At 40.6% G+C, this 17,390-nt stretch overlaps 1 protein-coding gene across 2 annotated transcripts in view; it reads left to right on the top strand.

The window, feature by feature from the left end:
• The first annotated feature begins 919 nt into the window (after nt 1-919).
• zgc:66433 (uncharacterized protein LOC321250 homolog) overlaps nt 920-17,390 on the top strand; it is a 46,733-nt gene continuing 30,262 nt past the window's right edge. Inside the window, exon 1 of one of the 2 annotated variants that reach the window (XM_063468104.1) lies at nt 920-1,021. In XM_063468104.1, coding sequence (XP_063324174.1) covers nt 957-1,021 — 65 coding nt within the window. In that variant the 5' untranslated portion in view covers nt 920-956. Of the gene's footprint in view, nt 1,022-4,858; nt 5,091-17,390 lie in introns of those variants that run through there. The other variant, XM_063468105.1, reaches the window with a different exon arrangement.

The following is a 17,390-nucleotide window of genomic DNA, read 5'->3' as shown; positions in this document are numbered from 1 at the left end:
GTCTAAGAATCGGAGCTGTATAACGCGAGTTTGTACACACAGACCTCTGTTTGCTCTCTGAGCTGCTGTGACTTTGTTAAAAGATCATTTCTTGCAGACATAATTTTCTTATCTGATCTAAAGTCAGCTGGGCGTGTTCAGGTCGTGCTTAAGGTGCGTTCAAGTGTCCCTTGGAAAAATGCGAATTGATCAACAGCAACGATACTACACCGTCCTGTGAATTGTTCCTTAGCCTAGTAACCAGTCTACTGGGACCCACGTCAAAGACCATTTAGTGGTTTGTTCAGCCTTAATAAGCTACGACCTGTGCTTAATAGAAACTTGAAGGGGAAGCTGTTTAATGTAACTTGATCCTAATCCTCTCATTATTGTCTAACTGTCTGTTTCGAAAGCTTTTCCAGGTTTTTTCTTTTAAGTATACTAATGGGATTCATGGGTTACATGCTTGAGTTGGTTTTAACGTTATTAACCACAGGCACGCTGGACTGTGTGTACTCTTGTTTTGTTCAGTAAACACCTATCCTGGAAAAAGCACAAGGATCGCTGCTGAATGGACGTATTACGACATATCAAGTAGAGCGCATGTTTCTGCTTTTGTGTAAGTGCAATTAGAGCATTTTCCACATTGAAAACACCCAGAGGAAATCTTCCACAAAGGCATCAAAACCCACTAATTAAATACCTCGAGAACTAGTTAACGCCTCTTTATTTCCTGAACCCAACCTAGGATAGCATTAGCAGGAAGATATCGCGGTAGTGTAGGTCGCTATTAAACTATATATATATTTATATATTAAAAAAATAGGATTGGAGTGTAAACCTAAACACTAATGATTTGTTGGTGAGGCGGGATTGCGGAGTTTCCGTGGCGTCTCCTGAACGCATCATCACGGAGCTGAGGACGCCAGCGCACGACTGAGACAAATAATCCAATCATTAGTCCAGTGACGGCGCTGATGTCTTGGTTTCAGTATCTGAGGGATGACTTCACCCTGAGGCCGTTTGAGATTCAGCAGACACAGTGAGTATCCCCGCAACGGCTACAAGCTTTCCCGGCCAACTGTGCGTCATCTCTGGGACTCTTCAGCTTTGTTTTGCCCGGAGATGGAGATGTCTGATTGGTAGTAATCGATACATGTGCTTGTTACAGTGTGCCGGACACGCTGCTATGCTTGTTTGTGTGTGAACTGAATTAGTTGAGGGGATAAAACGTTTTTTCTAGTTTTTCCTCTTTGGGCTTTGATTTGCAGGCAGCACTGTAGGTGGGCTGTAATTATTCTTTGGAGTTTCTGAAGTCCTTTTAGTTAGTTTTTATGTACTTTTTGGTTTTTGCTGGTGTTTCCACTACATTCTGTTTTGGATTAGTGTGTAACGTTGGCTAAACTGGAAGTAGGTAGGTTGGTGGTAATCCCCCTCAAAAATCAACTTTGGTCAGGCACTTTTTCACCACTTTTTCCATCACATGATTTAACACCAGCAAAGCTGTTCTGGTTCTTTCAAAGATTGCCACTTGTTGTTATCTATTGTGAAACATTCGGGGACCATTAAGATGCATTTGAGGTTTTAATCTATTCTCCAAGTAGGTTTTCAGTGAACTAGTTTTAATTGGCTAACCTGTCAAAAGGACCCTGGTTATAAGCAGCAGCTGATGTTTTCTCCTTCAGCAGCTCAGTGCCTGTGATTCATCCATGCACCGCCTCTCATGCAAGGTTTCCATATAATTCATTTACTGTAGCCTTTAAAGGCATATTAGGCCTATTGTCCTGATCAGTCACTCTCTACAACTCTGTAGACTCAGTGAGATCACACACACACACACACACACACACACACAGTGCATGCGTGTGAGCTCAGTGTTTGGTGGAGGCAGGTCAAGGACGGTCCAGATTAAACAGTTATCTTTCGCTGCGTTTCACCACCGTAATCCTGAACACAGACACTGACTGATTCAGAACAGAGTCATGCTGTCTGTCAGTGTGACTGAATAAATGACACTATTGATCTGAGATCAGCTGATCTGATCCACAGGCTGACGTGCAGCAGAACGATGTTGACTTCTGACTGCGTCGTTTCTTTGTTCTGGAAGTGACGACAAAGCAGATTCCCATTACACGTTAAAGTGCTCTGAGATCTTGATGAATAATGACGTGGTATCACTCAGTACTTGGCAGTAAATCCAGTTAGCATTATCACACTGAATGAAGATGCACGAGTTTGTCTGCTGGTTGTCGGATTGAGAAGCTTGGAGAAACAGGTTTCTGTGAGAGTGTGTGGCCTGTCAACTGTCAAAGTCTTCATTATTAAAGGTCTGATTAGGTCGTCCATCACTAGGTCACTTTAAAAAAAAGCAGTTTGTCTTTGCGAGGAAGTGCTGTCATGACAATTCAGTCATTCATAATTTGACAGAACATGCTCCTGTGTGTCTGACTCGGAGTGTAACAGGATGGTCTTTAAAACCTAACTTCTTGCTTCCTGTGCAGCCTGAGTGAGCGTTATCTTTTCATATCGATTATACTTCGGAGGCACGAAATCTTTTTGGATGGTTTCATCCGCCACCCTGCTCATCAAAGTCAGGAAAAACAACTCCGTGTCAACTCAAGTCCTGGAAAACCTCTTTAGCATTGAGACAGCCTATTCAATCAAGCATTCACAGGACTTTGCTTGTTCCTCATTTCGTTGTGTTACAGCCTCCCAAAATAGATTAAATTCATTTTTTAGCTCAAAACTTTACTCACAAAATAATACCCATAATGCTAATGTGAAAAGGGTTTGCTTAAAATTCTTGCAAACCTATTAAAAAATTAATTATATATATATAACATGCACATAAGTATTCACAGCCTTCACTCAGTACTTTACTGAAGCGGTTGTGGCAGGAGTTAGCACGCCTCTTTTTGAGCAGTTTTTCCCGTTTGTCTTTGCAGAACCTTTCTCTGCAGCGATGTTCAATCAGGTTCAATTTTGGGCTCTGGCTGAGACATTCAGAGTTGTCCTGAAGCCGGTCCTTTTGTTATCTTGGCTGTGGGTTTAGGGTTTGTGTCTTGTTGGAAGATGAATCTTCACCCCAGTCCGAGGTCCAGAGCACTCTAGAGCAGAATGTCATCAGGAGTGTCTCTGTACATTGCTCCATTTAACTTTGGACCCTGACTAATCTCCCTGTCACAAAACATCCCTGCGGCATGATGCTGCCACCACCATGCTTCACTGTAGGGACGGTATTGGGCAGGTGATGAGCAGTGCCTGGTTTTCTAAAGACCTGATGCTTAGCATTCAGGCAAAAGAGTTCAATATTTGTTTTATCAGACTGGAGAATTTTGTTTCTCGTGGTCTGGGAAACAACATTCAGGTATCTTTTTGCAAACTCCAGGCAGATATTCTGGCTGTCTCCTCAGCTTTTGACTGAAGAGTGACTTCCATCTGGCCACTCCACCATACAGGCCTGATTGGTGGAGCACTGCAAAAATGGTTGTCTTTCTGGGATGTTCGTCTAACGCCGACAGAGCAGTGCTGAAGCTGTGTCAGTGTTAGGCCCTTCTATCCCTGATCACTGAGACTGGCTGGGCAGCTAGCTATAGGAAGAGTCCTGGTGGTTCAAAACTTCTTCCATTTATCAATGATGAAGGCCACTATGCTCACTGGGAGCTTCAGTGATAAACTTTTCTGTACCCTGGGGATCGATCACTTTTAAAGCCAACCTCAAGTGGTCATTAGAGGAACTACAGTTGTTGAAACTTTCAGGTTGTTTTCACACTGAATGCCGCTGCACACTGGGCTGGTGTCGTGTGGTGGGAATAGAAATGATGGAAATTTAAATGTCATCAGTCAAAACTTTCTATTAATGGACAGCTACACTATAAATAGCTCCATCGGTTGGATTTGGTAGGTCTTTTACCGGGCATCTTTAACTTGTTGGGCGAATGTGTGAACCGCTACAGTATTGAGCGACTACATGAGCAGCTATCCCATAAAGCTTATTGAGATTGTGGAGGAATTTCTAAGTTCAATGTAATTTGTCGCTTAAACCGAATGGGATTCATTAAGTTTTTAGCTGTTGAGCACAGTAGTTGCTAAATACTGATATCTTTGGCAGCGTTTAGCAGTCTGTGTTCAATTAAAGTGTTGGTTACATACAGGCAGTAATGAGCAAACTTTGGTTTGGTCCTTTAAGAAAGTAAAACGTGTGTTAATGATGGATTTGCCAGGTTTTGCTGGGAAACCAAGAAGCACTTCACTTTGCCATGACAACTGTACCCAAACAAAACCTTCTTTAACAGTTTTAGGGGAAAACAGTGTGTTGTACCCCAAGAATATACCCTCACTGCTTCAGTTAAACAAAGATACCTTTGCTTCTCCTTGAGTTCAGTTTATGGAGCAATGAGATGACGCTCTTAAAATCTTCACTCTCAGGTCATTAGGTCATCGGCATTCAGTTATATACTTTGGCTAAGGGGCCTCCTGTTGCTTTAGTACTCAAAGACACACACGCATGCAATTGATGCAAATATAGTTGAAGAATAGGGTTTTGTTTTTATCGCCCCATAAAGCTCAGCTGGGGCCTGAGATGGAGAGAAGGAAGACGGGGATCTCCGCTTGTTGGCGAAGTGTGTTCTGTGTAAGATTTCTCTCACACACACCACCACCCAGCACGGCGGGCTAAGGGCAGGAGTATGATTACAGGCCTATTTACATTACAGCATAGAGCAATGGAGAAGGGGGGGAGAGAGACTGGCAAGAAAAGGGAAAAAAGAGGGAGAGGAAGAAGATGGTTTCCAGATGTGAGGTGGAATTCAGAGCAATGTGATTCCCCTCCTCTTCCTCTATACAGGGAGAGATATCTAGATCAGCTCGTGTGCGTTGTGTTGGAGAGAATAGGCGACGCGCAGAAACCACAAACCGGAGGGGAAGGAGAATGCATTGTGCTGAGGGTGAGTGAGGAAGCAGAACCGGAGCCAGCCGAGGGAAAAGGAGCGGTGGAGATGAGGAAGGGGATGGAAAGAATAGAGAAGAGAAGCAAGGCCTCCGGGTTGACCACAAGTCCAGAGATCTAACTTGGGGCATTTCAGCCGAGTGGAGGCTTTTCTGGCATCACGGTAGGTAGGAGGGACAAGCACTGCATGAAAAACCATCAGTGGTTTCAGTGGAGACACCACAGCTGTGCTGAGGGTGGCTCCAGCTTAATGAATGGAGGTGTCCATCACTGATTATATTAAGTTTCATTAAATTAAAAAAGATTAGTTTTATTTTTAGACTTTGGTTTGAAAACATGCTGAACTTATAATTTGCTCACTTCTATCAATGTATTTCATCCCCGGTGGATCCAGATGACACATTTTCATATCTCTTAGTTTTTTCTTTGCGAGTCGTCCGTTCTCTCCGTCACTGTTTCACTGTCTCTCTCTCAGTGGGTCCAGACTCGGGGTCGTTTCAGGAAATACCAGCATCCACTTTTTTCCCCCCTCTTCCAGGGGAAACTGACCGACATTCCTTGTGCCTCTATAAACAGAAAGCTGTCTGATTCACACATGCTTGTTCACATACGAACATGCGCAGCATACACTCACCATGCCATGATGAGTTGCACTGAGAAATTCGTGTACACAGAGACTCTGGAAACCTACTCAAATGGATGTTATAAATCTCCTTTGGCTGGAGTCTATTTTTCCTCAGAGATTTAGCGAGTTGAGTTCATTTTAAAAGCTGCCTCAGTTGGATGTGTTACTGATACCTGAAAACAGACAGACCCCACATGTAGAGTTAAAGCTGCTCTCATTAATATTTTGGTTTTATGGCCTGTTGATCACTTTAATTGCCTTTATTCCAGTTTTGTTTATATTAATGTAACTTATAGACCTACTGTATGCTAATAGTTTAGCACCAGACTTTAAATAAAAACTCAGCAGCTTCATACATCACAAAGCCTGAACACATTATCACTTTCAGGACCTGGTGGAAAACAACACAGAGCTAAAGGACGAGTGAATATTGGACTTGGATACATCAAATAGTCAGAGATGCATCTCTAAACAAGAAGCACTCAGAGTGCAAACCTCCAGCAAAGCACCTCACTCAGGGCAGTATTTACTTTAAAGGAATAGTACGTATGTTGTATATATTAAGTTTGTTTTCATTATTCTTCTTAAAGGTACTTTAAGAAGTTTGTAGTGCAGTAAAAATTAGATGAGGGTAACATGACCGATGTCTACTCTGGTTACACATAACAGGTGTTGATTTGTGAATAACTGGACGTGAGTAACCTGAGCTTAGAAATATTATATAGTATTATTATAACTAACGATGCAGCTCTTTCTCTTGATGGTACTTTCTTTAAAAATGTAACACATTGTAGAGTTAACTTGAAAGAAAGACAGATTTGAAATGTAAATGGCACAATGGCATCATATTTGGATGCAAACTATAATGTGATAATTAGATAATATATAAATAATTATGTCTATTTGCTGTCGATAAACACAATGGCAGTAAGTAACATGGATTTAAATAGTATTGTTATCACTGACTTTGAAGTCAGTGATGACATGATATTTCAAATCTTTATGCGTTACTTTCTATATGTTGTTACACTGCACTTGTAAGAAACACAGTTTTAAGGCTTGTAATCAGCTTTCACCCAATAAATCATTAGGTTGAACTTGAAGACCTCGGTAGAGAAAGCTACATTTGAATGGCTCGTTAACACGACCCCACTGTACACCCCGACAAAGTTTTATCAGAATTCATTCAAAACTTTTTGATCTGTTGTGTTTACAGACTGAATGACACGCACGCAAACGCTGCCAAACTTTAGTGGAGGTCATAAATGCTGATGTTGCTCTGTGACCGCTATAAAACTTCATGGGCCACATACAGCCCACTTTGGTCTTAAGTGGGTCGAGTGAAGACATTTAACTAAACATTGAATTCCTGAGATGCAAACAACAAATTTCAATAGTAAATCTCAGTTTTTCTGCATGATAAATGTGTAAAATTACAGAAAAGGTCCTGACAGCTCATTGTTCAGACTGTCCTGTATTTGTAAAAGATAACGTTTTTGGTTATTCACAGAATTTTTATTTTTTAATTTCTTTCTAACCACGGACTGTTTTTGCTTTTTTTTGTTCAAAAAGTTTTTAAAAAGGTCTTTATTGGCAGGAAAAGCTGTAAAAGTTCTAAAAATACAGATAAAGATTCACTCGTTTACATTTTCCGAAGCCTTCCAGTGGGCCTGATTGAAGTCTTTGTCGGGCCAATTTTGGCCCCTGTACCTTAAGTTTGACATCCTTGGATTACATGACGCATAAAAGCTAAAAGTATGGTTGTTCCAGCTAGGGCACTATGAAGGTTCAAATCTCAAATTGTTCATTGTTAACTTGGATGATTAGTAGTTTTATGGTTGTTGACACTCAGTATGGACATAATTTGGTTGTTACCCTAAAAATCACCGAGTTCGGCACCCAAGCCTAACGATGGCATCTCTAACCTTTGACCTTTTGGTGGTGCGAGTCTCGAGGTACAGTCACGAAAACTGGTGGAAAAACACCAGGAGAGTATTGCCAATAAGCGTGCTATTTTCTAAACTTTTGCTGTTTAGTTTGAGGGGCTATGAGTATGAATGGCCTGAAAAAGAGAAGATGAATAAGAAAACAGAAACATTGGGGCCCTTCACAGCTTGATAGCCTCCTAATTACTACAGTGCTGTCTGTGCAGCGTTTGGTGTATTGCCTAATCAAAATTGTACATCACTTCCTTTCCTGCTGCCTGGCAGCCGAGCACCAACTTAACTTGTCTAATTGGTTTGACCCAGTTTTTTGTGACAGGAAGCAGACTTTAGATTTCTTTAAGTTTTGAGCCTTTTCTTTCTATTTCACTACTGAATCATCCAACGGCACTTTAAAGTTCCTCAAAAGACTTAAAATATGAAAAAATGCAGGTGATAGAATTATTGTTCTACGAATTATGTTTTGTACAACAAATGTGTCAGGGAGAGACACGATTCAAAGAAAACAGACTAGAGATGAACAAATGCACAGACTATACCAGGATGGGAAATCCCAAGAGCCGGCTTCAGGCATTAATCTCAACTAAAGCCAATTCAGCAGTGAATTTATTGGTGGAAACGCCGATTAACCCATAGATTAAATTGGTGGAAATTCTCCGTCTACACAACTTCAGCCTGATAGGGTCCTTCCTGATGGTTCATTGGCATTGTCATGTGGTAGGACTTTATGCTAGGGGTGTGTACGCATGAGTGGAGACATTTCCCAACAATCCCAGCATGCTAAAACTGATCTGTGTGTTTGTGTATTACTGTGTTGAAATGGAGCTGTTGAGCTCTGGAACTGATACAGAGTTGAGACACACACACACACACACACACACACACAGTGACTTTTAAAGATTCGACATGTCTGAAGTGAACACTGAATCACACAGACAGTATTCAGTCTGGGCATGTTGGGATTGAGAAATCCTGTCCACTAACAGCATTACTATGTCAACACCATGATGATTCATGTGATTTGTGTGTTTGTGTCACTATAAGATCACTAAGATGAAACTGTCTATACTGTGACAAAAGCAAGACTTTATACTTTCACTCTTATCACTCCAACAACATTTTTAACGGTTTAAACATGTAAACACATGCCCTGTTACAGATAATGGCATACAGCTTCTAGTTGTTTTGATATATAGTGATCTTCTAATAATCATTTTTATAAAATTGGCCACTTAGCTAAAATTGACTCAGTGTTGTAGCAGGAAATCTCAGGATCAGCCCCTAGTCACTTCACAGCCACTCACACACAGTGTAAGCGCTCTGAGCTGTAGTGGCTGTTGGTGGTTAAGCTTCCTACTTATAGCGATTAGCTGCGACAGGCTGTTGCGCGACCGCTAGGCCTCCTACTGAGACGCAGAGAACATTGGGCTCTGTCCTTTTGTATTTGAAGGACACCGAAATGCTCCACTCATTTTTAAACCCTGACATATGGTCAAATGTATTGTAACGGAGAGTTTATTGTTTAATTCCAGGTGATGCCAGACTGCTAGCATAACTTAGCATAAAACTAGAAACAAATAGCTTAGCTTTCTTTGTAAACATACCAGCACTAAAGTAGCCCAGGATATGAAGTCAGGACATCATCATTGTTTGTAAATGACCACAGGCGATGTGTTAAACATGGGTGTGCCTACTATGAGTTCTGTTTTGAAGGCTTTTTTAGGATTAGCAATGTCTCTGTGTTTATGGTAAGCAGCATTTTCATTCACTAAAGCAAGAAAACTAAAGCAAGCATTGGTCGGTCTTTTAGTGAAATTAACTGTACTCCAAGTCTTGTTATTTGTCTGATAATTGTATTTAAATGGCTCTAAAGGTAGCAGACATGGTTGAAATTGGCATAGGTGAAGCCCCGTAGATAGCTAGCAGCTAAAGCTACTGCTGAAGAAGCCAAACCCTGCTAATTCAAAACACTGAGCCTTGGTATATTAGATGGTATTAAACATGGATGCAATTTCTGTGACAGGTTTTAGTCGGGAAGTCCGGTTTAAAGATGACCATTTTTTATTATTGCTGTCTTGATAAGAGACCGTGAACCTGCATGCTCACCAGCTAACAATTTGTCCGTCACAGCTAAATGGTAAATGGAAATGTAGCGCTTTTCTACTCTAGTATACTCAAGACGCTTTATGCCTCATTTACACCCATTCATAGAAGCACTTTTTTCTGTTCTAAGTGTCTTTATCTAACATTCGCACACACACTAACTTCAGTATCTTGCCCAAGAAACTTTGGCATGGATCAGGGATCAAACCACCAACCTTCTGATTCGTAGATGCTCTACTTCTTGAGCTAGGGAAGTCTACTTTTCTGAAATGCAAAATGACAAAAAATATATATAAAATTGACTTAATATTTTAATTAGTAAAACTGAATGGCTCACCAGGAAAGAGTTTACTGAAATCAAGTTTGAGGGCCAGAGTGTTTTTGCAACCATGGCTATCATCTGTTGGTGGCTATTAAAAAGAATGCAGGTTAAGGCACGTACTTGTTTTAAATATATTTTTATTATTTGTGGATATAATTACCAAAAAGAACCAAAACTGTTATAAAAAGGGAGTAAATCGGCCATTTACGAAACCACAGTTTCCATCACTTCCTCTTCAGATTGATTTCTGTTTCTCTTTTTCCAGTCCTGGAGCTTGCTGCTTGGAATTTACATGGTGACTAATGAGGTTCAGCAGTGAAGACTAGTAGATTTTCTTACTTTTTTAAGGGAACTAGCTGGCTTCAGCTTCATATTGGACAGACAGGAGAGTGGCATGTCTGTGCCCAATTTAAACATTTCTTTAGGTTTGGTCTTAACCGGCTGTATCAATATAACAATTGACAGTGATTTGTAATCATTTGTCTTTAGGGTTAACTATGAAGGCTATATTGGATATAAAGTGTGCTGTTACTGCAAGTAACAACACACTTTATACTTTTTTGCTCACTGTCTTTATGGGGGAAACATCTGAGGTAATATTAGTAAAAGTAAACATTAACAATAAACCACTTGGCACTTACTGGTTAATTACATCTAAACAGTAGAAAGAGACGGTGAAGGATAAGGTCGTGGGGGGAGTATCTTGTTCACACATGCCTCCTCCCTCCCTCTCTCCTCCCTCTTTATCTTTCCTCCCTCTGTGCTTCAGCAGCATTACCAGTCGTGGTGACTGGGAGGAGAGGAGCAAAGCATGCAGCAGCCAGTCAGTCATTTATAGTTCATTGTTTTCATCACTGCTTTGTACCACTCAAAGAATTTGTTCTTCTTTTGTGGGGACGTGGTCGTTGGGGGAGAGACGTTTTCCTCTCTCTCTGGTGAATTGTTCATTTTTAAAGGGCGATTCAGTTTTTCTAACTCTATTTTTGTGCTGCTTGCACGATATTATGATCGTCCCACTTTGGCTGCAGTTGAATGCGAGTCTTGGAGTGGTTTAGACTGGCTAGCTTTGGTGCGTTTCCTGCCAGATTTATGAAAGGAGAGAGGTCAGTATGAAATTTGACTTCAGTGGAACTCAAAAGTGGGCGGAACCTCAGAGGATGGTTTGACTTGGAGGAAGGCGATCTTCTCTTGTGGAGTGGCATCTTTTCTACTGCGAAGAGCGAGAAGTCTTCAGTATACAGGGGGCAAAGGAAGACAAAAACCTCAAGTTTTGGGGTTTGAGAGCTTTAAATTCATAGACCAGAAGAAACGGGGCATCATCAGGAAAACGCACAAATCACGCTTTGGCTTCATCTCATCGTTACACCATGGCCGGGATGTACGGATGCTTTAAGGGTCGCAAGTAAGTTTCAGTTGTAAAATATCACCTGAAGATTGCAACACCTTGTTCTTGCATCGCATGAGGGAAAAAAAAAACAAAAAAAAACTGGATTGCTCACAGATATTGCTTCATCAAACTGCTCACTCAGGTCATCAACACAGTCTCTGCAAACCTGTGTCACAGGATATGGGTGGTGTCGGCCCTTTTCACGGGATTTATCATTTTCAGTGTAAAACTCCATCATAATGCAGACCGCTGACTGCTGCTGGTACCACAAAATGTGTTGTCTTTGTTGCACTCTACTCATTTTCTGCTTTCCACAGTACGACTACAAGTGCATGCAGCAAGAAAAATAAAAACTCTTAGAGTGCACTGACCTGCATTTGCATCCTGCACACCGTCTTTTAATGCAGTGGTCAAATCAGTCTGTATTCTTTTTGTCACCACAGTTAGTGACTCGCTTGGGAACAAACGGTCAACTGAGTAACTCGCAAGACGGGTTTTGACTGGAAGTCAGTGATTAGTCCGTAAATCTCTGAGTCAAACTCGCTTTTGTCATGTGTGCTGTACACTACAATCAGGTGGATGAGCATGATTTCCTGTATGTTTCCCTGGAACAGGATCAGTTCATGTTGTTGCTCATTAAGGTTTGATGCTGCATAGCTGTGGCTGTGTTAAGAGTTTTTTCCTCATTTAAATTTGGATGCATGTTTCTGTTCTTGCTGATTGAAGTCCTCTGTGATTTTAATGCTTTGAATTGGCTAAATATAGGACGCTGGGCTTGGCAGTGTGATTGGACCACAGAGGCTCAGCATAATGAGTGCCTTTAGCTTTTTGACTACAGTAAAGTGTCTTTTTTTTGTAACAGAGCTGTGTAGATGTGGTGCTGGTTACACTGATACCCCCTTCAACTTTCTTTGTCTTTGTCCTCCCAGCCTCATGACAGTTGAACAGTGAAAGCTTTTACAGCCGCCTGAGTGGAGCTTGAACAAATATTTTGTGTGTGTGTGTGTGTGTGTGTGTGTGTGTGTGTGTGTGTGTGTGTGTGTGTGTGTGTGAGTGAGAGAGACACACACACAAAATGAACTAGAAGAAGTAGAGATGAGCTGAATGACTGCCACATACTTACAACACTGAGCAAAAGTCTTGAGTCTCTCCTCTTTTCTTGTTTTGTCAGGAAAGTGGTAAATGAGTGCATCCAGCTTGATGAAAGATGTGTAAACATCAGAGGTGGCAAAAGCATCCTGTAATTAAGTAGAAGTACAGATACTAGTGTTAAGAAAGTTAAAGTACAGATTCAACTTCTTTATTCATGTAAAAGTAAAAAGCACAGGCTCTGAAACGTACTCAAAGTAAGAGAGTAAAGGTAGCTCCTCGAAGAACATTTCTACCTCTTATGAAAAGCAAACTGAACCTTGGGCTATATTAAAGTATTATATAAAATAATATAAGTAGATGGGAAACAAACTTTATTTCAGTCTAAATTGTCACTCAGGTAAGTAGAACATGAGCAGGGAAAAAGAAGGGAAATAGAACAAAAAGCTCTATTTTCTGTTGTCTCCATTGTAGAGGGTGACTTTGCCTCTCAACATGAAAATGTGTAGGGAAGAGTTTACAGTGGATTCAGCAGGTGGAGGAACCCTAAAATCAGTTGTAATGGCTCAGTATGGGGAGCCATTAGATTTTCATGTACAGGCTGTGGTCAGCTGACCTGCTGCTGCGCTGAGTTTTACTTCTCTTTGTGTCAAAAGCTGTTTCATGAGTTGTCCTGGCTGATTTCCATCCGATTTCCACTCTCTACACCAGAGGCGTCCAACTCCAGGCCTCGAGGGCTGGAGTCCTGCAGGTTTTAGATCTCACCCTGGGTCAACACACCTGAATCAAATGATTAGTTCATTACCAGGCCTCTGGAGAACTGCAAGACATGTTGAGGAGGCAATTTAGTCATTTGAATCAGCTGTGCTGAATCAAGGACACCGGCCCTTGAGGCCTGGAGTTCCCCACCCCTGTTCTAGATGGTATAAGGTTCATATGAAGGTGGAATTCAGTAAATGAATCTAAGGATCATCAGTTTAACTTCAAATTCATCTCTGCAACCCTTTTATGTAACCTAACTCTGACCATCAGCACTACAGCCTCTGTGCATCACTCACATGCTTTAAATCCATCACAGTACAGCAAAGTAACCTGTTTATCCTGTACTAAACACAGTGTTTTCATGCAAACTTCAAATAACCCAGTCTACCTCCAGTTTTCTTTTTTTAGCAGGTAAAAATTAGTCAGAAAAATGACTACTCAAGTGAAGTAGAGCAACGAAGTAGAAATACTTTGGTACTTCCCACCTCGTGTAAACATACATGTAACAACAGTCTAAAAGGCAAAAACAGTGTTTGTACAATTTTTAACAAGCTTGTCGATATTTAGTCTGGGTACCTTTTATTCTTCAACAACCTGAACTCTGTTAGGCAAACTTTCTTGTTATTTCTTTAAGTAGTCTTCGGAAATGGTTCTCCAGGCTTCTTGAAAGACATTCAAAGCTCTTCTTTGGATGTTTATGCCTTTTTGTTCTGTTCTTTGCTAACATGATGCCACGCTGCTTCAATAATGTTGAGGTCTGGGCTCCAGGGAGAAGCGTTTTGCTGTCAGGTATGCTTTTACTCCCTTGGCCGTGTGTTTGGAGTTCTTGTCATGTTGAAAACTGAAACCGTTGCCAATCAGACACTTTCTAGATTGTATTACAGGATGGTTAAATATTTTCTGTTTATAATTCCATCAATATCTCCACCACTGGCTGAACCACCAAACCATGACAGAGGCTCTATTGTGTTGTACAGATGACTGTAGATACTCACTTTGTCTCTCTTCTGACCTCCTTCATCCATATTGATGAATTTGTAGCTGTTGTGAAAGATCACTTACAACTTAGAAATGGGGAAAAATGAGAAAAGACTTTTGTACTATATTTTATTCAAGTGCATTTTGGCAGAATGCACTAAATTAAGGCTGAGCCTGCGTTTAAATTGAAGTCATGAGATTATTATTTCAGTCAGGGCAAACTGAAGCATTTGGTATTTACAGCTACATTTAGAGTTACAGGCTACAAGAGCATTATAGTTGGAGTACTATTGGATGCCCTGTATATTTTAAACATTTTAAATGTTTCCGACTTCTATGGGCTTTCCAACTAAAACCATTCACAAATGTGTAAGGAAGTTGTTATTTTTATGTTTTTCTAATGAACAATAAGCTGTCAATGTTGATGTGCCTAGCTAACTTACTTTGTAGGCTTACAATCACTGCATTATTTTAAAGTTCACTTAGAATATAATTAAATAGTATTTTGGGGGGCTGATGCCTACATACTGCTTTTCCACTGTATAAAACCTTTAACAGTATCAGGTATGTCATTCTCTTAGTGGATTTAAATTTATACTCAAATGAGCACATTCACTTTACACAAGATGGCTTTCTGAGTTCTGAAAATTTTTCCATTTTGCATCATTATGTTACAAATAGAACAAACTGTTTGAAAATAAAAACAGTAAAGCATTTATGAAATCCTAAAGTTAGTAGAGTAACTCCCAACGCTACTGCTAGCATAATCGATGGTAAAACCTTTTGCGGCTAGGTGCTAGCTCAATTTTAAGCTTACTTTTGTCTACCTGTCTGTCAAACCAGAAACCTTTTTGTGGTAAATATATCTCTGCGGTTAGTAAGTGAAGCAAAGCTAATGCTTAAATCTCCCTAACCCAGATAGTGTTTTGTTTAAATCTGATGTCATTTTTCAGTTTGGCTCAGCAGTAGAGTAGAACTCCACAATAAAAGTATCAAAGCTGAGGATAAGTTATATTCTCATTTTCCCACCAGTCCCCACTGGGATTTTCTGGTCCAAGACTGATTATGCAACTACGGTAGGTTGAGTTTGTATAGAAGAAATGGTGATGCAGCTGGAAATGAATGTAGACTGTGTAGAGTGACTGAAAGTGTTTGGTCAGTTGCTGTCTTGAGTCCATGTAAGGCTTGTTGCTAAGAACACTGACAGACGAGGAAAGGAGATGGAGGAGAGAATGTGGCAAAGAAAACGAGAGCCGGATGTTGACAGGAACCTCCAAACGCAAAGGAGTGGTTTCTCAATTTGAACCAAACCTCAGGGTGAAAAACATTTTGCAGTTTGTTGTTTAAAAGGTTATTTTAAGTCTGCACCACTCAAACTCCAAGTTACATAAAATCAATATCCCTACATTTTATGCACCGGCTTTTAATTTGGTAACTTTCAGAGTTATGGAGTGACCTGGACGTGATCGCAGGTCCAGTTTATTTATTTTTACAAAGACTTGTGTTGTAGTTGTGGCAGTAGCAAAGCAGGGACGAGCATATATGTTCTGTAGCAATAATAACTGATCAACATTCAGCTGCCTTTTAGTGACTGGTGAATGGATTCATACACCAATGTCTTGGACTGCAGCAATAAAGTGACCATGCAGTCCTTTCCTACCCCTCAGCCGTCAAAGGCTGGTCGGATATTGTTGTCACCCCAACAGGCTAGTGGGCGGTGCGGACACCCAACTTTGTGAGCATAATAACTCCAGAATGAGGTGTTGTAGGGTTTTTCAAATTGATATCTTCTAAAATTCTCAGGGGATTTCGAGTTTCTGAAGTTTTCTCAAAATCTTGTGAGTGCGCTAACTCATTAAGGAAGTCACTGATGATTTTCTCATTTATATCATACATGCATCAACTATAAAGCTGAAGGGTGGCGCTGGCACAGTCCGCAGCCACAGTGAGCTACTGCAGATAATGGCAATCCAGCTACAGTCCAAGAAATTGAACTCTTTCACAGGGCATGAGATACTTCGAAGACCTTAAGGACTGTTACAACAGCAATCTGACCAGCTTGCCCAAATCGGACATCTTGGATGCTAAGGACTGAAGCTAGCTTAGCACTGATTCAATGTCCATAATAAGCACCAGTGAATTGTGCAGCAGTAAAGTGGCCGTGCAGTTGTCTCAGATAGAAAAGGAAAAAATCTAATAAATCCCAGTGAATACCTGAGTGTATTGTCTTTCTGTGGGGACATGTTGTGATCTGTTTGACACTTTAAACTCACCAAGACACAAATGTACATCTGCCAGAAGATCGAAGTCATTTCAACAGCTAAGCAGAACTAGATGAATGACATGATGTGCACAAACAAATTCTTATGCATCAGTGATTTTTCCATGACTGTCACAGCACTTACATTTTCGGGCCAGTTACACACCGCAGTGGTTTATCTTCTGCTTGATCACTTTGTTTCAGATGAATGCAATGTTGGAATAAAAAGCTAAGCTGTCTATTCTGACTTATCTGGGACTCTGAATTGCTTTGCAACAAGCAGTGTCTTGTTTTATTTCAGTCATTTCAAATGAAACCACATTTTGTAACTGCCACTTCATGCTTCATCTGCACTGTCTCCCAGTAACTTATTTTTCAGGCTCTAAGTTTACATAAACTGAAGGCTTGGGAATATCAGACATTATGTTGGTGCTCCTCTGTGATATGAGCACGCAGAGCAGTGCAGCGTCATATTGAGTGTTAAAGGTCATTGTAGTTCGACGGCTTGTTATAATGCTTGATGGGATTAAATCGTGACTACTTGAATGCTAATGCTGGGAATTTCAAGGTTTATGTTTCGGGGCAGATAAAGTTAGACTGTTTTTATTATCTTTAATAGGGTTTCCCACTGACAACCAACCAACAGCAATATTTTTTTGTCTATTTTGTGCTGGAGACCAGTCAAGATACTATTTAAAGCTGTTATTTTCTTAGTAGCTGACGGGCTAATACATGGCGGTATCAGCGTGTTAGCGCTGGCTAGCTAATGTGGCATGGATTTCCAGTAGTAAACAGCACGGTAACCTGAGACCATATGCATAGAGGTGTTGTAGTATACTGGTTTTGAACTTGATGAATAGTAAATGGTACACCACTATGGTTAAAGGCATGGTTATTGTGGCTCTCTTCCCATTCATTGACATGCTACTGAAAGCAATCTGTATGCTTAATGGCTAATGGATTCATTCTACAGTAGTTGCATCTATTTCTAGAA

The sequence above is a fragment of the Pelmatolapia mariae genome, unplaced genomic scaffold, assembly GCF_036321145.2.
Source record: "Pelmatolapia mariae isolate MD_Pm_ZW unplaced genomic scaffold, Pm_UMD_F_2 NODE_ptg000191l+_length_151398_cov_1, whole genome shotgun sequence".
NCBI lineage: Eukaryota > Metazoa > Chordata > Actinopteri > Cichliformes > Cichlidae > Pelmatolapia > Pelmatolapia mariae.
This window is presented reverse-complemented; position numbering and strand designations above follow the sequence as displayed.